The sequence below is a fragment of the Adiantum capillus-veneris genome, chromosome 11, assembly GCF_014529385.1.
Source record: "Adiantum capillus-veneris isolate H3 chromosome 11, ASM1452938v2, whole genome shotgun sequence".
NCBI lineage: Eukaryota > Viridiplantae > Streptophyta > Polypodiopsida > Polypodiales > Pteridaceae > Adiantum > Adiantum capillus-veneris.
The window spans coordinates 99,127,745-99,150,307 of NC_140941.1; the positions used below are offsets into that span (position 1 = coordinate 99,127,745).

The 22,563-nt window shown below is 38.8% G+C and overlaps 1 protein-coding gene across 3 annotated transcripts; it reads right to left on the minus strand.

Moving 5' to 3' along the window:
• Positions 1-10,110: 10,110 nt before the first annotated feature.
• On the minus strand, positions 10,111-18,269 carry LOC147447719 (uncharacterized). 3 transcript variants are annotated; one of them, XM_086523433.1, is made up of 5 exons: positions 18,018-18,269; positions 17,587-17,669; positions 15,439-15,516; positions 14,709-14,951; positions 10,111-14,608 (listed from the first exon to the last, which is right to left on the minus strand). In XM_086523433.1, the coding sequence occupies exons 1-4, from the start codon at positions 18,165-18,167 to the stop codon at positions 14,912-14,914; spliced, it is 351 nt and encodes a 116-aa protein (XP_086379559.1). In that variant the 5' UTR covers positions 18,168-18,269; the 3' UTR covers positions 10,111-14,608; positions 14,709-14,911. The 3 variants fall into 3 exon arrangements, 1 of the variants encoding a protein (XP_086379559.1); XR_015189633.1 differs by lacking the exon at positions 17,587-17,669 and having other exon boundaries at positions 15,439-15,520; positions 18,018-18,153; XR_015189632.1 differs by lacking the exon at positions 17,587-17,669 and having other exon boundaries at positions 15,439-15,520; positions 18,013-18,065.
• Positions 18,270-22,563: the final 4,294 nt, after the last annotated feature.

Below are 22,563 nucleotides of genomic sequence, written 5' to 3' on the forward strand. Positions count from 1 at the left end.
GAGGTAAGCACAGGGTAGACCATGTGAAACACTTGAGAAAAGTAAAGAGGATATCTCTCTCCCCAGGTAGGAGTGGATAAATCTAGCGTACTAGCCACATCTGTACACACAGATAGATTTTGGTTAGTTTGAAAATATCATAAGGGTTGTGTCATTATGCATGATGTGTCACTGTGAGTTTTGATTTATGGACCAGATCTTGTTGGTACCAAGATTTTTGTATGGTAGCTGTTGCTCTTTTACTCTCTTTTTCTTTTGTTTTAATATAGGGCTATATATATACATTCCCTAAGATTAGGAGATTAAGAGGTCAGGGAGGAAGGTTAAGAGGGAAGCAAGAGAATGATGGATGTCGGTAAACACTCCCCCCTTCCTTGGGTAGATCATACTTTTTGGAAAGATGTTGCCACCCTTTGAAACCACTTGTTCCAAGTTGTAATAGGTGAGGACTTGACCAATAGTTTTCCGCCACCCAAGGTGTTTCATCAAGTTGCAAGGGTGGTAAGGTACTCTCCCATGCTCTTACTTGCAACGTTGCTTTAGGTGGTGAACTTACAATGGGAGGTGCTAATTATTTCTTGTTTTTCTAGATAATTACAGTGGTAGGTGGAGGTTGTGTAGGAGTTTGTATTTCTGTGGATAAACTACATGAAGCTTCATTTGACTTCCCTATTCCTGAGCTAAGTGATACAAATTGTTCTTGCTTTGGTACCCAAACTAGATCTAGAACATGTGTGTACTATTCCATGATCTTTCCCTTCCCACGTTCTTTAACCAACTCCATAGCTACATGATTGGACTCTCAACCTCTGAATGAAAGAGGAAAGTCCACCTCAAAGTCCACTTCAACAAAATCCAAAAAAAGCCCTTGGGTCCATGTTCACACACTCCACCCCAAGGTGTGCATATGAGATGACAAAAAGCCAATGGCAAGCTAAGGTCTCTCTATATCTGCCCCTCTCTAGAGGGAGGTAGACACCTAATCATCCCTCTCTCTACCTACACCTAATTATTCCTCTCTCTATAGAGAGGTAAAGAGGGGTAAGTTAAGTGCATTATGATAGAGAGAGAGCAATAGGAGATTTATCAACTATCACTGTCTCTCTACTCTCTACCTTCTCTCTCTATCTTCTATCTAATTTCAAAGCCTAAAACATAACCCTAAATCTAAACCCTGATCCTAACCTTATGTTTAAACCATAATCCTAAAGCTAAGCTTAAATATAAAACTAAATCCTAAACTTAAACCCTAATCCTAATCCTAGATTTAAACCCTAATCCAAAATCTATATATATCATATATCATTATCCTAACCCTAATCATAAATCTCTATCTCTAATTATCTCTCTCTCTCTCTCTCTCTCTCTCTCTCTCTCTCTCTCTCTCTCTCTCTCTCTCTCTCTCTCTCTCTCCAGTTATGCATGTCTCTCTCTCTTTCTCTCTCTCAATGTATGTATGTATGTGTGTGTGTATATTACTTCTTTATGCACGTGTGTGTGTGAGTGGGAGGGAGAAAGAAAAGAAGGGAAGGGAGCGTGAGAGAGAGGCGAGGGAGGGAGCATACCTAGCTCTCCCTCCTCTCCTCATGTGTACATGTTGGTGTATGTGTGTGTGCATGAGAGGGAGGTGAGGACATTTGCCTCTTCTACATTTCTATCGTTGCTTACCAAAGAGTGCCAAAACTAGATATAAGTTCTGGCGTTCTCGGGTTATTTTTACCTACAGAGTCGCCGTTGCTATAGGTGTCGCTATAGGCATCGCTATACAGTGATGCCTATAGTGACACGCATAGAGATGGCATGAGTCTTGAGCGTCACACAATGAGATTCGTTGAGCTTAAGCACCTCTTGTACTATAAGCTTGTTCATTGGAAAGTCACAGAATGTGACACATTAATCCACTTGTGGAGAGACAACATGAATAACCAACAACTCATATCACAAATTTATTTTTGAAAAAACAACCACTTTGTGACCATACATACTCCACAATTAAAATGACTAAGAAATACAAAGTCTATGCAACATGCCCCATCAAGCCAAAAAATCCCTTTGTTCTTCTACATAAGAGATCCAAGGCTATGACAGTTTTTTTAAGACACCGTATGATACGCCTACCTATCCATGTGAAAAATATGGGCGATGGCTTTTCTACTCACAAGTTACAAAAATGTCATGGCCAATGTGCTCACACAATGGAGTTAAAAAATGCAAAATAGATTGTTCTTTATTCTATTTCCATGCATGCATCCGCAAAGTGAACAGCTCTAAGGTGTCATTTGAGAGTTTGGGAGAATGAGGATAGTACTCATACTAATGTTATGCTACACACAAAGAATCACTATTTCTAAGAAAGTAGTTTATTATAGCGATTAGATTCTACATGTTGCACCATAGGAGGGTAGCACCCCACTTGGCTTATTGTTGATGAATTTTGGGAGGATCTTATCTTTTATGTACTCTTATTTGAAGAAAATCATCATCACTTATAAAAAAAAGTACCAAACAATAGACAAATGGAAGCTGATGCACAAAGATAGAGGCTTTGCTCTTAGCATTGAAAATTTGTTTTTTAAGTTAGTAAAGATCATGACACAAAATAATATCCTCCACTCAGATGTCACAAAGCAAACCTTGCTAGAGCAACATTGTGCACTGGGGAACTTTGTGGAGACATGAACATTGAAAAACTATTATCATCATGATTATGCTATAGAGATTTCGAAGCGCTTCGAATATCTTCTGACTATAAAGAAAAATTAAGAGAGTATATTTTTGGTATGATTTGAGAGCTGAGCCCACAAACTCTCTTTGTGACATTCTTTTCAACCGAATAAAGATGAAATCCCATTGTTAACGCATTGCAACAAATAGTCCCAATTTAACGAGAAGATGATAAAAGTGATAACTCCTTCCATAGATGTTTGATTTGTACAAATCCAACAACAACATATGGTTTTTATCTTTACCACTTTCATTCATGCACAAACTACTCCTTACGATAACACAATCTTTGAGAAATCACCGATTACTTCACAAAGTTTCAAAGCCATGGTAGTTAGTAGGATCATAGCCTTTTATGGGTTTAAGAAGCTCCTCCATTTGATCATTACATGGATAACACTATTATTGCAATTGTAGACGAGTACATCAGTATGGATGACTCCAAAGTCTTATTTGGCCTTCAAGAAATATAGTCACATCGTCAAAAAAAACTTGCCTTTAGAAATAAAATGTTGCTGCATTGATTTCCATGGTTTCCTATGCCTTTATAATCATATTGAGACCCACTGTCAATGACCACCAAAATCGAACTAGGAACAAGAAAACTTTTAAACACATCAAAAATAGCCTTGACGCAATCAATATTGAAGATGGTATCTCTTTTATACAAATGCTAGAGAGTTTGCAATTATCTTTTGAGGGATACACTTTGGCAATAAGCGACATGTGAAGGACATGTACATAAAGAACTGAAATGCCATAATTGCAACACTATGGGATGTAAACACTGATATTCAATTCATCTTGAGCGCACATAGTGCAAAAAGCTATTGCACATCATACATGAAAAAAATGGACAATGTACTGATTAAAACAATAAAATCCCAATTTGGTATTTCTGTAACCAACAATGCGACAACATTTGAGAGACTAATGTGCAATAAGCACTTTGCATAACATCTCCAATGGAAAAATCTTCCCCAATTGAATTACCGGCATATCTCTCATCTAAAATAGAGATATTGCATGCAACCATCAAGATCACGAGCACCAAAATAATTGAAGTGGTTTCCCTTTACAATTCCCCTTCAATGATCCTTGCAAATTTGATCAATGCATTAATACTTTTTCTTAAGAATCACAAGCGAAAAATCCAATCATTATCTTGGGGGAATTCAACATTGACATTAACATCCAAACACTTTCTACAATTGCCTATACTTGTCACTAAACAAATTTGGCAATAGTCAGTTGATATCAGATGTTACAACTAAATCGATGGATCTTCCTTAGACCACATTTGGGCTAGCTCTACGATCTCCAATGATGAAACACGGACAAACTTCATGTACTGGTTGGATCACTCCGCAACATACGTTATGATGCTCTATCAAGCCCCTTGACATTCCACTCTCATTCACCCTTATGCAAGCAACCTTGTGCAAGCAACTGTGAATTTTTGGGGAATTTTTACCTTGTTATAATATTTTTCTCACAATCAAGTGGGGTTTTTCCTTCTCCTCCTACTCTCAACCGGCGGTTTTGAATTACAAAGTGACACTTGTAAGCTGAGACACTTTTCTTGAACATTGTGTCAAAGTGAACCTTGACCTTGTTTTAGAATGCCAACATGATTCTTCACTTTGTTTGAAACATAAGTGTACAATAGCACTTCTAATTCAAGAAATTACATGTACAATTCACGTTTTTATTCAATTATCTAAGGACAAAAAAAAAAAAAAATGTTCTTCTAAGCATAGCGTTGTTCTTTTTCTTTTCAAATAGTATACGCACATATATATATATCTCACACACACACACACACACACACACATAATTGATTGAAATTTTCTTTGATATTTCAGTTTGCAAAAGAATCTTTTCATTTAAGAGCCTCACGTGGGACCATTTCATTAGATTGTTATAGAATTTCGCTTTGACCCTTCACCTCTTTTTAAGCTTTTCACACAACATGTAAACTTCACATTTATAGCTAATTATTTAAGGATCACAAAAAGATAATTCGATCTTTTTGGCTTTCTAAAACATGCTTTATTGAAGAAGAGAATTAGACATACATTTTATTATACTATTATTTGCTTTTTCAGACAAGCCTTTGTGAAGAAGAGAGTCATGTGTACATCTTTGTGGATGGTCCACATGATTCTGCAAAAGCTCTTTTGCCAATGTGCTCTACAAAAGTTGTTTGAAGCATTGAAATATTCAAAAGAAATTATATAATAGTGGATTGAAATACTTTTGTTGGCTACAACTCTAAAGCTCGAACCTATGCTTGTCAGATTGTGCCTCTGCTTTCCTCTTTGCAATGGCAGCTCACTTCTACATCCTAGAGGTTGGCTCATTGTGTTAATGTCACAGACGCCTTATGCGCCCTTCTGCTACTTAAGTGCCTTTGAGAGAGCTGCTTTAATGTAGTAACCAAAAGGTGCCATACCTTGAAGCTCGAGGGAAATTAGGCCAGGCTAGTCTATGCTCAAAGTACTCATCCTTCACAAGAACACTTGATCAAAGATTATGCCAGCCTCAATATGCAACTTTGGCAAGTTGGGATAGATGTTTCCACATTGCCCCATCAACTCTATTCTTTTGGCAATCTATATAGCCTCCCACTAGCCAATTTATCCCACCATTATCTCACAAGGAAGCTACTTGTAGGCATAAGGGGATGGCAGACTTGGTATGACAATGGCCCACGGGTATACTAGTTTCTCATGCTCTCAAAGCTCTCTTTAGTTCACATAATTAATGAATGTTAGGTTTTAATCGGACAATTTGGCACATGCTCTCTTGTTGTGTGCTAAGTAGTGAGTATATGCCGTAATTGAGTCAAAATTGTCTCCAGCTCTAGATTCCCTTGCGATTGATCGTTAAAATCAACCAATAATAATGGCTCATGTCCAATGCTGGAGAAAAATAATTTTTGCAACCATACAAGTTTTTGACCTAATTTATACTAATTTTACACTATTTTCTTCAAAAGCTGGGGGGACTTTCCCCTCTTCGGCAGGATTGTAAGTTGAGACACGCTTCTCCCAGACACTGTTCACGTCTTAATGCTCATTTTGGGTAGTGAAGGGGATTGTGAGCAGTCGTCGAAGGTATCTGTTGGCGTTCAGAATCGGCTTTTCAAACAGCAATATTGCCTGCTCTTTTGTGGCCAGCATTGTGTTGGATCAGGAAAACTATGAGCAGCTATGTCTCTCAAAATCATCTCTGAGATCAGAACGGTATGCAGGTCTATCGGATGTCGCTCCTCATGAGCAGACCATGGCAGCGGGCTAAGAGATCAAAGCAATGTTTAGTGCTATCGGATGAAAGGCATTCTCTCCAGGATGTCGTCTCTAGATCGCATTGACGACAGAACATGCCCAACATGGCTGTGGCAAGGAGACTCTAGGATGTTTTTACTAGATGCAAAGGAAGGCCTCTACCTAGGCTTGTGGCCTTGCACAAAGCATTAACATGGGTGAAAGAACTTACAATGAGATTGCTAGTCAGGGGCTGTTTGAGAAAGATGTCCTTCATGGTGCTTTGGCTGATATTTATGCCAAATACAGTGCCATCATGAAAGCACGAAAAGTTCTTGATGGGCATCCTCTCCGGGATGTTGTCTCTTGGAGTGCATTGACTGCAGGACATGCCCAACATGCCTATGGCAAGAGACTGTGGGCTGCTTAACTGGATGCAAAGGGAATCCCTTTCTCCAAATGCACTCACCTATGCCTGCAACTTGAAAGCATGTGACCTTATTGAAAACCTGTACACAGAACTCCACGATGAGATTTCTACTGGAGAAAAATGTCGTGCTTGGCAATACTTCAGTTGATTCTAATTGACAGGCATAGTATGACTAGGAGTCATTACAAGGAAGCTCTTGGCTATTTTAACAAGATGCAAAGTTAGGGCTTGTGGCCTAATGAAACCTGTTGGAGTGCCCTTATAGGAGGATATCCCACCAAGGGCTGGCGGAGGAAGCTATGAACACGGGAAGAATCTCACTACAAGATCTTCAATTCTCGATGCAGTGATAGCCATGTTCATGAACCTTTTTAGAAGCAAGGTAATTCCACACTTTTTGCAAAACATGAAGGCGGCATTTGGGCATCGTCCCATTGTAAAGCAAGAGCCAAATGTTAAAGAAGCTAAGCTTCAAACCCTTGTTGACATCATAGTTAACTTTTCATGACCTGTAGAAGGCCATAGGGGGAAGGTTTAGAAAACGTTCGACTTCTGAGCCACAGATCAACAATGCCTGACACGTGGTGTGGTTGCTTGAAAGTCTAGGTTTTCTAAGGTTAATGTCCTTTTCTCTGGGCAGGACGCCCCAACGTGTGCTTTGCACCACGTGCAAGGCGAGAGGCGTTGAAGGCAGGTGCCGTTACTGCTAGGTGCGAGATGGGAGCTGCTGAAGGTAGGAGCCATTACTGCGCGGGCAAAGTTTTGAAGGTGAACCCTATGTGTTCATGTGTATGCTGTAGGGCATGTCTATGCTATAGAGAGTTCTATAATTGCATAAGATGCAAGTACGCGGTTAATGATGTGATTAGACTTGAGCTTGGAGTTGGAATAGGTACATAGCTTATGGACTTGTAAACTGCAAGACATCTTGATATGTTGTTTGGCTAATATGAGAGTTTGTTGGTTGCTGTGTTGCAAATGCATGACTATCATCATCCAAAAGTTTAATAGGATGTGTCGTGGCAGTTGCATCATCACAAGCAACCTCTCATAGTATGCTTCCATTTCAAATGCATTTGGCAGGCGAAATAGGGAGGCCTGTAAGAAATGCTTCCCTGATGAAGGAGTTCGTTGGCACTTTAAAGTTTGGCAACCAGGACTAGCGATGTATCTCTTCCCACAGAGACATGGGAGGTGCTCTCACATTTTCTCGCTGCACTACATGCTGCTTCAACAGGGGGGATCTCTATCAGCAATGTCTACTCTGCAAGCAATGGAAGTTGCAAGGGCAGGAAGTGCAACTCTTGACACAACCTAGAAGCAATGGCTTCAACCTATCAGGTGCCACTATTAGGTGTCGATTGTGTGATGCTACGGGACAATGACCGTGCTTATTGCAAGACTTCCTCATGCCAAATGTGCATTCTTGTAATGCTCTTACAGAGGTCATGATATATAATCAGCAATATGGAAATTGTAAACCAGATGACTGATTCGGATTTCCCTCTCCATAAGGATTTGGTAGTGACACGATTTATAAGAGTGCGATGATCAAAGGGCTCGTGAGTTTCAATCAGAATTTCAGTTATGCAGATGGTTTTATTGGTGATGCACAAAGGGGTCTCCTTTTCCTTTTGCTTATGAAACTCATAGCCTTCTTGCACAAGTTGATCAATTATGGGACTCTCAAGAGAGTGTCATGTCAAACTACAATGGCAAGTCTAGATGGGTCGAAAAGCATGTGACATTGATCAACACTAGGAGCGTGCTCTAGCTGCTACCTTTTTCAGTCCTTTTGAAGAAAAATCGAATGAGTAGTTTTACCCACCACATGGACATACACAATGCAACATATTCTTGTTGCAAAGGGCATTTGGAACATTTTGGAGGGTATTGATGCAAGACCAAATCTAGCAGATGATGGTGAAAGTTCTAGCAACTCTATTGCCAAAGTTGTTTTGCCGATTGTTGAGCAATCAAGTTGGGATGCTAAACATGCCCAAGCTCATGCATCAATTGTGTTCTTTTTTAGGCATCCCATTACTCTAAACCTTCTCTCATCAAACATAGCAAAAGGAGCATTGAATAGACTAGCTTCTTTATATGTAAGACGTAATGAAGCAACCATTTCTTTCTTGTGTAAGGAGTGGGAAATAAAGGTTTTGAATGAGGAGGATGATATGCATGTATTGCTCGTGGAGACTAAAGATCTCAAGGAGTGGTTAGAAACTATTGGTGAGGTCATTAATAATAGTTGCCTTATGCAGATAGCCCTTGATGCATTGCCTAATTCTTATCGAACTTTTGCCTTGACTTGGTGTTGTGACATATAGTAAACCTAATGATGTGAAGTTTGATTTTCTTCTATCTAGATTGCTACAAGAGGAGCCTAGTTTAGAAAAAATAACAGCTAAGTAGTGTGGTGTTGAATGAGTGTTGAATAGGCACTTGTGGGTGCTTGAAAGAAGAATATTAATGTTACTACCCCTTATGTTCCTTCAAGCAACAAGCCTAGAGTAGCTGCTACTTCTTCAAATAGAAATAAGTATGAGAAGTTTGATGATAAGGCAAGAAGAAGGTAAAATTGCATTTGTATAAGGCAAATGATGACCTGACGAAGCCATTTTTCAAGCTTAAGGCTAAAGAGGCTCACAAGAAAGAGGGAAATATAGCCATGGCAAAGGCTTCTTTGAATAAAATTTTAGAAAATTTTGTGCACGATGTACAATGGGCTTTTAGTGCAGAGTGTCAATATGACCGGTTTTTTCATGATGCATGTATTATAAAGTCCGTGGATCATATTTAATACTTTAGCATTGGTGCCTCACCTTGATTGGTTCACTTCCCTTAAGATAGTCCCTATAGGAAATATTTTCACATGTCTCAGCACTCTCTCTTATCGGGTTGGGAGTTGGTAAGATTGAACTTACTGCTACAAGTGGTGGTTTTTATACACGTTTTGATGCTTTATATGTACCCAAGATCAAGAGGAATCTTTTGTTTGTATATGCACTTGTAAAACTTGGCCTTATAGTCAAATTTGTAAAGGAAAATATATAGTGCTTGATCTTAGTTGTGGCATCTAGCAATTTTTTTGTTGATTCTATAAGCTCAATTCCAACAAGTAAAATGCAAAAGGTACAATTTGTTTTAATTATAAGGCAATTTCACATGAAAAACTTTGGCATGCAAATTTTGATCATTTAAATTTGTCACGTTCTTTCTTTTACCGAAACAGGATATGGCTGCTTCATTGCCTCCTCTTGATGGACCATAGAAATAGTTACCTAAAGTCTATATTTTGGACATAATCTAGCGCTCTATGTCTCCTAAGGATGGCTTTGTGCAAGTTACTTGATGATTGTAACTTCTTCACAGAGACATTTATGGTCAGATGCATACTTCATCTTTTGGAAATTATTTTTATGTCTACCTAAGGTCTAGTCCAAAGTGCTTATATGCATCATTGGGGACAATCTCTTACAAGTCAATAAATCACGATGAGACATAATGTGCTTAGTTGAACTACGGTCAAAGTATGATCCAAAGATTCTACAATACATACTGACACTTTCCAGTCCATTCTTCATCTTGGACAACGTTTGTTGAATCTACATTTGAAGAAGCATCAGCAATAGTTGCATCTGCCTCTTTTATATGAGCCTCTTTAGCCTTAAGTTTAGATCATTGCTTGATGAGATAATCATTTTTCTTACTGTAATGACATTTCCACTTTTTCTTGTCTTTATCACCAAACTTCTTAGACCTATTGTTATTTGAAGAAGCAGTGGATGTGGAGCCAAGCTTGTCCACCAATAGTATGCAAAACAATTCTAGTAAAATTGCTAGAACTTGCACCATTATCCATAGAATTTATACCCACAAAACCTAATCTTACACCATAGCCACACTCAATGTTCCAAACTTCCTTTGCAATAAGGACATGTTGCATCATGCATGCCCAAAATGAAAAATTGTCCCCATCTAGTTTGTCCTCAACAGAGAACATGTGAAAGACCTACACTTGACTCTAAAATTGCTTGTATAGAAGAATAACCAACCTGAGCCATATAACGCAATCTACAAAACACGACAAAGTGCTCCTTTTCCATAAAATTTTCATTTTACAAAAACTTGTACAAAATGATGGAATTGCATGGACACGGTACCGCCAATAGTGGAAACGAAGGTCAAAATGAACCTTGTGAATGTTCACAAAAAATGATCTCGATTAGAGAACATGGTCCAAAAGGGTCTAGTGACATTGCTCTAAATTTCAAAGCCTACTCTAATACCAATTGTTGAAAATATGAATGCAAGAATGCTCACAAAGATGGAGATGATGAAGAAGAAACTCAAGAGCATACAACCTAGGAAGTAGTATTATTGAGTGTGCCAATACAAAGGCAAGGCTTGCTCTAGAGTGATTGACATATATTCAAGCTCAGGAAAAAAACCCTCCTAAGTGTGTTCACTCACATCCTAGTACCTAATGTACTATCATGCAAAGTCCACACTAGCCATTTTGACATACCTTCAACCTACTCGTTTTCAATTCTATTTTCATCAAGTACATCTTGTACATCTTGTATATCTGCTAATCCACAATATCAATTGAAATTTGCATGGGTTGTATATGTGTCTCACTTGTATCACACATTTTGTGAGCTCACATTTGTCTAACTAACACATGCTATCAAAGGCTAAATTGCACCCTTCTATGAAGACGACATCTTGATTAATCATGATAACTTTTTGTTCAAGGATGATACAACTTGTAACACTTGCCTTCTAAGATGTAACCAACAAAAATGCATTTTACAACCTTATCATCCAATTTTATGTATTGTTGCTAAAACACTAAATCATAAGGCAAACAACCAAAGACACACAAGTTATCAATACATGAATTCTTACGATGCAGCATTTTATACAGAGTAATATACAACAATCCTTCAGTGGGACTTGTGTTTAGTACATACACAACACCCTTGATAGTATCAGGCCAAAACATGTGTCACAAACCTTGGCTTTTGACCGTACATGATGCCATCTCCACAACTTGTTTTATTTTCCCACCAAGACGATTGTACGTTAGTGTTTTATCCCACGACTTCCAGAAATGCATTTAAACTCTTTAGACGTATACTCCTCCTTGACGATAATGAAGGGAACCCATAATACAACCAAATGCATTTTTGGACGATAAATATAAATTGCTTACTATCACGTGTGGCAACAATTCCTCTTGTCTAGTTACGAGAGTTAGAAAGGTTGCATTTACTGCTATAGGTAAAAATTCTTACACTTTTGGATGCTTTCTATGTACTTGTGATCAAGAAGAACCTTTTGTCTATATCTACACTTTTCAAACTTGGTTTTGTAGCCAGGTTTGTGAATGAAATATATATTGCACGATCTCACTTCTCATAATACTATTGTGGCATCTAGCCATTTTTAGATGCAAATTTACAAGATGTAATTCATGATATTAGGGTTGAACATGAACCGGTTAAAAGCATATGAAGATGGGTGGGCACAAACCCGGCACAACAATAAATTGGGTGCACTTTTGTTTAGTCATACTCGTTTAGGTTTTCAATGTTCCTCTTATGCAATAGATTGTTATGTTATGGTCGTGTCTAGTATATATGATGAGGAACAATCTTTGTCATTTGATAATCACAAATTTAGAAAATTGGTTGGCTGCAATGCAATTTGAGTATGATGCTTTTGACATGGTTTTTGTGTGACTTGCCTCCTAGAAAAAAGATGGTTGGTACTAAGTGGGTGTGCAAGTTAAAACATCCCCCTGACAGTAGTGTTGATCGCTAGAAGGCAAGACTTGTGGCAAAAGGATATACTCAAGAGAAGGGCACCGATTTTTATAAGACTTTTGCTCCCACTTTGTCATATGATTCCCATTCATACCATTTGTGCATTGGCAGCTCATAATGGTTGGAATGTATATCAACTAGATACAACAATTGCCTTTTTTAATGGCAATTTACATAAGTGTACGCATCGTAGCCTTGTGGTTTTGTTTAAAAAAGGCAAGAAAACAAGGTATGCATGCTTAAGAAAGATTTGCATAGTTTGAAGCAAGCTCCACAAGCTTGCAATAAAAAGATTCATGCATACTTGGTTACACATGGTTTTTAGAATAGTCAAACTCAAAGCACTTTGTAATTAAGCATGTGGAGGATGAATTCTTGAGCTTCTCCTTCATCATTTCCATATTTGCATGCATTCCCGCAACCGTGTTTCGAACATTAGGGAAACTATTGTCGTACGACAAGTAGGAGCAAAGGTCTCATTAGATTCAATGTCCTTCTCTTAAGAGCAACCTTTTTCCATAAGTTTATCCTCATAACGGTTAATACTAACTTTAGGTTTATGTTTCAACTTGAAAATCCACTTAGTGTCAGTAAACTTTTTTTTCCAATGGGAAGTCACACAAGTCCACATGCCATGCTTCATATAAGTATCATGCTCAAATCACATTGTAGACAACCAATCTTTGTGCTATATCAAATGACAAAGGTTCATTTGTATCACATTCTAAATATAGCCAAAGCATAATAATCTCATCCATAAGAGGCTTGTTGAGAATCTGATTGAATATGGCTAAAATGTATATCAATTGGACATTTGGATTGTATTTTGGAATGGTGATTAGCATGAGAAACCTCGAGGTAGAGTGAAACCTCATGGGTTTAGATGTAGAGTGCAACCTCGTGGTTTTGTCCAAAATGGAAAATAAAACAGGGTGTGCAATTTGAACACGGCTTTGCATGGTTTAAAGCACACTCCACATGGTTGGTGTAATACTTATTTGGCTTGCAAATGGTTGTCAACATACTACAACTAAAAGCAGTATGTACACCAAGCATACAACAAATGATGCACTAATCATTGTTCTATAAGTTTATGGCATGCTTCTCACTAGAGCAAATGAGGGACATATTGCTTATTTTAATGCCTCTTTCAAAATGTCACCTTTATGGACTTTGCATCATTGCTTAGGGGCTATAGGATAATCAATGCAATGGAGGTAATTGCCTTGTGTCATACATAGTGCATCAAGACATTGCTGTGTAGATTAGAGCTTGAAGATTACAATTCTAATGCTACTCCTATGAAGATAGGTTTGAAGCTTGGTCTGTATGACATTGTAGTTACTTTGAAGTCACCCTCTATCAACAATAGGTTTTAGGTTGTCAAAACTTATGTATGCACTTGAAGGGCATCTGTTTAGTATACAATCTCACAACTAAGAAAATTTGTGCATAGCGTAGGTCGGTCTAAGCTTTGGAAGGCTACTTGAGTGGCAATGTATACCCAGCTTTCCATGCTCACACAAAAGCACATTAAGGTCAATTATCACTACGTCACGAAGGACTCTCTATAGGAGAGCTCAACTTAGCTCATGTGCCTACCCAGAACAAACTTTCATATCTTTGTACAAAGCCTTTAAACCGTAAGAAATTTTGAAGTTTTTCACAAAGCTTTTGGCTTGCGTCCCTTTGTGGATTGATCATGTAGAGTCGAACACTTCCTTAAACATGTTCACCACATCACTCCTAGAGATTATTTGTTATGGGATGTGAACACACTAATAACCGTCAAGGCATGTTTTCGCTAGCTACAAGGTTTTTGTGCCAACTTGTACGTACGGCCATCATTAGATGATGACAAGCCTTACCTTCATATTAACACACTCAACAAGAGAACTTCTTGTATGGTTTGTCCTTCAACTTCTCCTTTCTTTGTATACATTCGCAAAAGGAGAAGATTCGCAACTAATAATTTCTATCAATGCACAAATGCATTTCATGCATGGGGATGCTTGAGCCAATTGTTTTAAAAAAAGAAAAAACAATGCATAGTGCAGTGTCTAGCTGACACCATCCTCCACATTGCTAATAATACCATGGAAAATGTGCCCTTTCCCAATCCCTTTCATCCCATTCAATGTTAAGAGGGGAGCTTATACCGTGTCTCCAATGTTAGAAAGATTCTTATAAAAATACTCCAATTTAAAGAAGAATTCATTACCTTTAAGTTCACACAAACTTTTGAAATTCTTGATGATATGGATGAGATGCTTCTACTTACTCTCCTTGTGTCAACTCATTGGACAATGTGGATACTCCTTGGAATCCTTGCCATGTTCATCTACAACCTTTTAAACACAAACGTTATGAATTGATTGCTTCAATGACATGGTATAAATTGATCCACATATCACATCTGTAAAATTGAAACATGGAGTGTAAGTGTACCTTTTGTATTAGTCATAGCTTGCTCTTGAGGCTTTGTAGGATAGGATTTCCTCGCAAAGTTATCCCAACTCCTCTAGGAGGAGTTATTACATTGAGATGAGATTGCTTTTCTTCCTCCTCTACCCCCTCGTATTGTTCCAAGCCCTTGCCATCGTCAACCACCATCTTCTTGTTCCCAATAGTAATCCTTTTGGTGGCAACATTTATCTTATGACACCCATTTTTCTTTTGATCGAGTTAAGCCTTATTGAGGACACATGAACATCAAACAAGAGGGTAATTAGAGAAATTAGTTTCTTTTGCTTAGCTTGCCTACTGCTTGCAAAAATCTCTTGTGAAATACAAGCACAAAAAAGCAAGAATGGTTTCTCCCATAGACTCCAAAACCCTAAGATGAACCATGCAAGAATAATGGGGGAATAAGGTTCCAAGCGTGGCTCCACACCATGCTATGTCCTCAACTTACAATAATGCATAAAGAGACTCTCAATAAGACCTAAATGACTAAATGTATTAGGTAGTCAATGAATGTCTCTTAACTGCATTTTCTTGAAATAACAAAGAACATTATGAACCATGTTGTCCTTTCCTTGCTAGGCCATCAATAGTGTCATCCAAGAGTTAACATTGCGAGAGGGAGCACACAAACAAGCACCTTATATGTGCTTTATACCATTGGCAAACTTCACATAGTCAACATATCACTGTAATAATAGGTGAAAGGACGTACATAATTATGTACACTTGACCTTGGTACACTTGGAGCTCCAAAGCTTGAGTTGGCATGTAACATAAAGGCGACGACTTCCTACCTGAGCATAACTCAAAGGTGAGTCATCAAAAACCTTACAAATTTCCTTGTAACTAATGGTGTTGGGTCAAAATTTGTTGTCTACATTTCCCCAAAAAGGGCCTTATAACCTGGGAGTATAATCAGCTCTAGAACATTGGGATCCAAGCCCTTCGTTCATTCATGCAAGATCCGACGCGATTTATCAATTTCTTTCTATCCTACTAAAAAGAATATATTATCACTTGTTGGCTCAATTAAATGTATTTGCATAACAAGGATAAGTGCATCATCTACATCATCACTCTCTGGGTTGCTTTGCATACATAAACTTGACAGGAAGTGTCCTTAAAAAAGTAGTGAATATGTTGGTTGAAAAAGCATGTCTTTAAAAACTTTAGCATCAAGCACCTAGGCAAAAGAAGACATTCGTGTGTGATTTTATGTGCTTCATCAAGCATGATAACAGAATACGCTAAGAATTGACAACAGAATATGCTAAGAATTGGCTTTCCACCAAGACTTCTCTCAAAAGCATTCCATTTGCCATACACTTGATCACAATCTCAAGCATCGAGCAATCCTCAAACCTAAACCTCTTCATCAAGCTTACAACCAAAATCTTCAACAACCCTTTGGAATACGTAAGAGTGTGGCCACTTTTCAAGGTTGTGTACAACTAATCTTTTCTTTTGTTACGCGGCACTGCACTTTTGCTAGATATCATGTAACCTGCATTGTTTCCCCCACCTCCAACTTCATTAGAACTAAATCGTCCACATCTTTACATCCACTTAAATCACTTCTTCACTATTTCTCGTGTTTTTCGAGAGGCTTTGTTGGTGGAAAAACCTTGAGATCTCCATAAGAGAAACAGCTGACGAATCTCTAAAATGAAGGTGGATATATGCCCCTTGGACATATTTGTGGAGAGGTCGAAATTGTGCAATAACGAGAGGTTAGCAAGGATGTAGCTGACATAATGCATACATAGGTAGGAGACAGAGAGAGAGAGAGAGAAGACGAAGAAGAGAGTTTTAACACCCTAGGAAACTATCCCAAGAAACCTAAAAGATCTAGCAGACGAGGAGTCAAGGCCTGTTATGAGAGAGAGAGAGAGAGAGAGAGAGAGAGAGACAGAGAGTTCTATTGCAGACATGATACAACAAAGAGGAAGCAATTTTTGCACAAGTAACCTATGTAAGCTACGCTCCAAATTTACCCCTCCTTGCATTTCTTTTTATTCTCACCTTCCACATGCAAGGCTTATATATTCACCTTCCACGCACAATGCTTGTAGTCACCGTTACTAATATATTAATATCTTCACCAATCCTTGGTAGCCACTCAGGTAGCCTAAGCATGCAAGGGTTTTGAAAACACTTAAGACAATCAACGTCCAGAATTTCTTATTGAGTTTTTCTATGGTTATAACACACCCTTTTCCATTTCAATTTGTAACTTTTTCTTAGAAGTTGTTTTATGATATCCCTACATAAATAAAAGTGTGACGATTTTACGAGTTAAGAATATACTTCTATGGAACCTGCGCGATCAATGCAAATATTATTGGTGCTCGGCAATGAGACACAAAATTAAGATGTATTGCTAGACTCATTACAATGGACACACCATTGTAGAAGTTACTTGAAATTCTACTGGCTCGCATTTACATTACGAATCCTAGAGAATAAGATATAGCATACTCAAAGTTCATTGATTCAGTATGCAAATTAAATGACCATATAAAATAAATAAAACAACTAAATTAAACTCTTCAAAAGGAGAATGGGATCAAAGAACGTCAACAATAAAAATTTACAAACCCATCATGCTTCTTCTTGAGAAGCAAGAGATTCTCATCGCCAAACTTACGTTTTTTATCATGCCCTCACTTGCAATATAGCAAGGAAGATAAAATGTGAGTCTAATGCATCTTTTTTCAAAATGGAGAGATGGTTGCTGGATTTGACTGCTTGCTTGTTAAGCTTTGCTCAGATTTCTTCGCTCGACTTTTGGTAATCCCCCCCCCTTCCCATGTTACCATTCCACAGAAGTACATGTGTAAAATACCTTATTTGCAATTACCCATAGATGCTTGAGCACTTGACATGTGCTTGACTATGAGATAGTTGAATCAAACAACAGAAGTTGGCAATAAACATGACTTCCTGCACAAGATCATTCAAAAGCAGAATGAAAGGTATGCAGCAAGTAGTTGCAGGTATGCATTAGAAGCTCTATACAGGAGCTCCTATACAGATATGGTAAAGAATCAAGCCGCAAAAAAATAAGACACAGAATAATGCGCCCAAAGCGCTCATTGTTGGACCACCCGTGACAAGGGAACTCAACAACCCAATTACGAGAAAACTGGAGCATGATAGTTACCCTCACAAAGAGAGGCCAGCAGCTCTCCACAGCCATCTTACCATTGTGTATCTGTGTGTTTGAGAAGGGGGGGGAGGGGTATTCGGATGTGAGTTATAACAAAGAGAAAGAGAGAGCACTCACAGCACCTCCAGACTCGTAACGCCACAGCTACAGAAGGGCAGCACCAATAACGGGATCTGGTACGCCAATGAAGGCAACGTATGGCTCTGCACACCAACAGGAAAGAGAAAGACAAGATCCGCCACAAAGCCCAGGGTGGACAGCGCCCCGTTCATTGCCACCACCGCAATTAGAAAGCGAGGCTACAAGCAGAGTAGAGGCGCTATCCCTCCTGAGCTTTGCTGCACATCACGTCTGCGAGATACGCATACAACTAATGACCCCATCTTACGATACATAATGGAAAACCTATACTAGGGTTTCGTTTGCGGTCACCACGTGCTATCATGTAGGTAAGGCTATGGTCATGCGAGGCTTAGTTTTTCGTAAGCTAGGGCGACAGAATCTGACGCTGCGTAGCTTTTTGAAGTAGGCCACCGGCTTAGTAAGCTTATTATTCCATTTTCAGCATAGTTGAAAAACTATGCCGGAAGCTTGCCGGTGTGCCCTTTGTTTCTCTCTCCTCGCTGCACCTCAACCTCTCTCTCACTACTTGCGCTTCCCCGTCACGTTCTGAGTTGTTGTACTTGTCATCGTCGGGCCTGTCGAGGCTTACAGATAACTAAGCCTCGCGTGACCATGCCCTAACATCATAGAGCAATAACTTTATGTGTCACAAGGGCACATCGAGTTCTTCTTGTGATAGAACTCTTACGCTGCTTACACACCCCCGCCCAAACTTAGGCGTGCGCTAAGCTAGTCAGCATTAGCTTATTCATCGCCCAAAAGGGGTGTGAAAAAACTATCAGGCAACCACCAAGCTTAGGTGGAGATTGAGCTCATGCCAACACAACCTCAAAAAGGCATCCAACTAATGTGCTACGAGCTGTTGCTGAAAATGTAGCTACCTTTTAAAAAATAGATGTTATTATTGTGTAATGCTTCTCAGCCTATCCCCAAAACTAGCACGCATGCATTGATTTGGTGTGTATCTAGCCTTATGTAGGGATTGAACCCTCCACCTCAAGAGACACTCACACAATAAGGAACTGAAACTTAACTTTAATAAGATCTCCGCTCTCTCCCTACTCTTTCTCCCACTAAAGCATGAGTGTTCTTGAACACATTGCTAATATGAGAGAGAGAGAGAGAGAGAGAGAGAGAGCACTCGAAAAGAGATGTACATTGTGAAATCACCCCACAAATGTAATCTCCAAGGAGTTGTTGACCCACTACCTACACAAAGAGCATTAGAGGTGGCAACATTACTACTGCTGAAGCGAGCAACCACAAAAGCTTGATCGATATCGTACTACATATATAAATGTTTTCTTAAAATGACTCCTTTTGTAGCAATAGAGAGACAATATCGTCAAACTTTATAGCATCAAGTTTGCTCTCTTTCATAAAGTCTCCAAGGGTGGAAAGAAAAGTCTTGTAAGAATATGGTAATTCATTAAGAACTATCCACGCAAGAGAACTACCTAGAGTGACCTCATCAACAACAATCTTGCCAATTCTATCTTTTGAAACGATTGGGCCTTAGGGAATTCAAGCAAAACCCATTCTTATTTCTTAACTCTAAAGGTATTCTATGCTTATCAACGACTCTTTTTTGCTTTTATTGTATTTTATTGTAGCACATGAACAACTTCTTTTGTCTTTTGAAAAATTATCTTAATGGCATGCACATTTTCGTCTATCGATAAATTTTGAAGATCAATTATCTCAAATGTAAACTTGCCTATAGAAGTATGTGATGTGTTATTGTGTGCAAAGTTTACCAAAGGTAAGTATTTCTCCCATTGATTACCTTGGTCCTTCCTACTGGGATTCACTAGTAGTACTAGTAGTACTAGGGAGATGGTATTTATTTATTGCTATATACGGGACTTCCCTTAGTAAAATCTACCTTTTTGCCTTACAAAACCCCTTCACCTATTGGTAGACTTTGAAATAAAAATCCCAATTAGCATGAAAGATTCCCCTTCCTCTTTAACACTCAACAACCTCCCCCCCCCCCCCCCAAGGGCATCCACGATTGGGTTCACCTTCCTCCTCCTCCTCCTCCTCCTCCTCCTCCTCCTCCTCCTCTCTCTCTCTCTCTCTCTCTCTCTCTCTCTCTCTGTGTGTGCGCGCGTGCGCGCGCAACCTCATGGACATGAGAGGCCCATACTTCTGGGCAAGCCTTATTGTTTTGCATGATGACCTCATGATTGCTTACCACCGCGGAGAAGCTCTCCGCACATGCTTTATATTTATTGCACTCTTGATGCATGTCAACACAATGAAAGCAACTCTCTCTCTCTCTCTCTCTCTCTCTCTCTCTCTCTCTCTCTCTCTCTCTCATCGTGCCAATCAACATCCCCAGCTTGCGCAAGCATTCATGCACCTCCTCATCCTCACCACCTCCAACCCCGTGTACGCTATGTCTATCCTTGAATGAGAAAGGTTCATGGTTCTTGTCATTCTCTAGGTCAACCATAGTAGCTACATAGTCTAGAGACAACGTTGGCCTTATACCAACATGAGAGTGCACCTACAACCGCATTTTGCTTTCCCTATGTGTGAGCTACCGAAAGTGAAATCGTAAAAAAAAAATTATCCCACCTTCCTTTTTTTGGGTCAAAAAGCTTGATTTGTGTTAGAAAGTACTTGATACATGGTTTGTTCATATGACGAAAGGTGTCTCTAGCAAGTATTGTTTTCCATGAATCTAATGCATGAATAACTGCAAGCCATTCTTTTTCATAGATCCCAAGTTTCTATTGTTGTGTGGGTGTAATCAAATACCTTCATAAGCATGGGACGTCTTTCTTGAAAAGGACTGCCCCAATGCTATCATGACATGCATCACAATGGACCTCAAAAGGCTCAATAAAATTTGGTAAAACCAAAAGGGGTTTGGTCATGAGCTTTTGTTTGAGCCCAGTAAAGGCACAATTCTTTTTCATAATTCATTGATATTTAACTTCTTCATTGGTTAATTCATAAAGTGCCTCGACTATTATAGAAAATTTCTCTATGAATCGTCAGTAGTAGGAATGCATGACTATAAAGCTTCTTAGCTCATGTACTCTCTTTGGTTGTGACCACTCATTCATTACTCTTTTCAAGATCCATACGCATTTCTTTTTCAAAAAAATATGACCCAAGTATCACATCTCATTGAGAAAGAATTCACTTTTCTTTACATTTGCGTAGAGCTTGTTAGCACTTAATTCTTCAAAAACCTCCTTTAAGGACTATTTGTGTTCTTCCAAAGTGTTGGAGTAGATTTCTATATCATCAAAGAATACTCCCATGTATGCTCTATGCTTTTGAAAGAGTATTGCCATCAACCTATCAAAAGTTACAGGATGACCAAAAGGCATTACCAACAAGTATTCATAAAACCCAAATTGTATTAAAAATGCGGTCTTCAATATGTCATTTGGCTCAATCATTATTTGATCGTAGCCACTTCTAAGGCCAATTCTACTAAATTAGGATTAAACTTGTAGCTTATCAAATACGTCCTATATGAAAAGAAATGGGAATCAATTATTCATTATTCTCTCATTTAGAGTAGGTAGTCCGCACACATATGATAAGGCCCCATCTTCTTTTGCACTAAAAGCACATATGAGAAAAAAGAAGATGAGCTTAAACATACCATTCCATTTTCTATGAGCTCATCAACTTGGGAGAGAATCTCTTATTGTTGTGCATGAGAAACATGATAAGGAGGTCTATTAGGAGGAGGACTTCCAGGTGCGAGCTCAACATCATTCCCACTTGGGGGAGGTTATTCACTTGGGATAGAGTCAGAAAAGAAATCTCTATATGATTGAAGGACAGTCATGTGATTCATTTCATTGTTGCAAATTGAGTTGGTATTAGATTCCATTGTGGTGGGAGAGGAGTCTTTGACAAAAACCATTTATAAGAAAAGAGAAGACTTTATTTCTGTATAAATATATGTGATACCACGTCACTTGTACTCCCTTCCCCTTAGTACTGAGACTCATAGCTTTACCTCTATGATGAAAACTTATAACTTTGAAACTTAAGTTGAGTAGCCATGCAATGAAACCATGGTGCTCTCATAATTACATCCTCATGAAGCTTTTTTTTGTCTATGTAGCCCTGCAATAGAGCCTTGGCTTGTTGATTATTGGTGTAACTGTGTTGGGTGAAGAGGGGGAGATCGACCGCTTAGAATATTCAACACAAGCTTTCAAGCCATCATCATCAAACTGTCCACCTCTTCTTCCAATTTCCAAGCACACACACTCACCTAGACTATGACACACACACACACACACACACACACACACACACACACACACACACACACACACACACACACACACAGTAAACATAGAATTGACATAGACAAGCTTGTAAGAGAGTGTAAGAGATGTGTAAGAGATGGAGACTAAATTAGAGAGTACACAGCAAAATAACCATAGCTTAAGAGAGTCAAATAATGTGCTTTGTAAGCAAAATTACGAACAAATTTCCTGTAATAGCTACAAAGACCAATAAAAGATCGTAGCTTGTGCAAGTTTTTGGGTCTAGGCCAGGATT

What these genes read in the sequence shown, in the direction of transcription:
- LOC147447719 (XM_086523433.1), bottom strand. Translation starts at nt 18,167, where the DNA reads ATGAACGGGGCGCTGTCCACCCTGGGCTTTGTGGCGGATCTTGTCTTT. An exon ending in GTGGCGTTACGAGTCTGGAG is followed by an intron (nt 17,670 to 18,017) that starts GTGCTGTGAGTG and finishes GATCTTGTGCAG; the next exon opens with GAAGTCATGTTTATTGCCAA. An exon ending in GGTCAAGTGTACATAATTAT is followed by an intron (nt 14,952 to 15,438) that starts GTACGTCCTTTC and finishes GTCCTCAATAAG; the next exon opens with GCTTAACTCGATCAAAAGAA.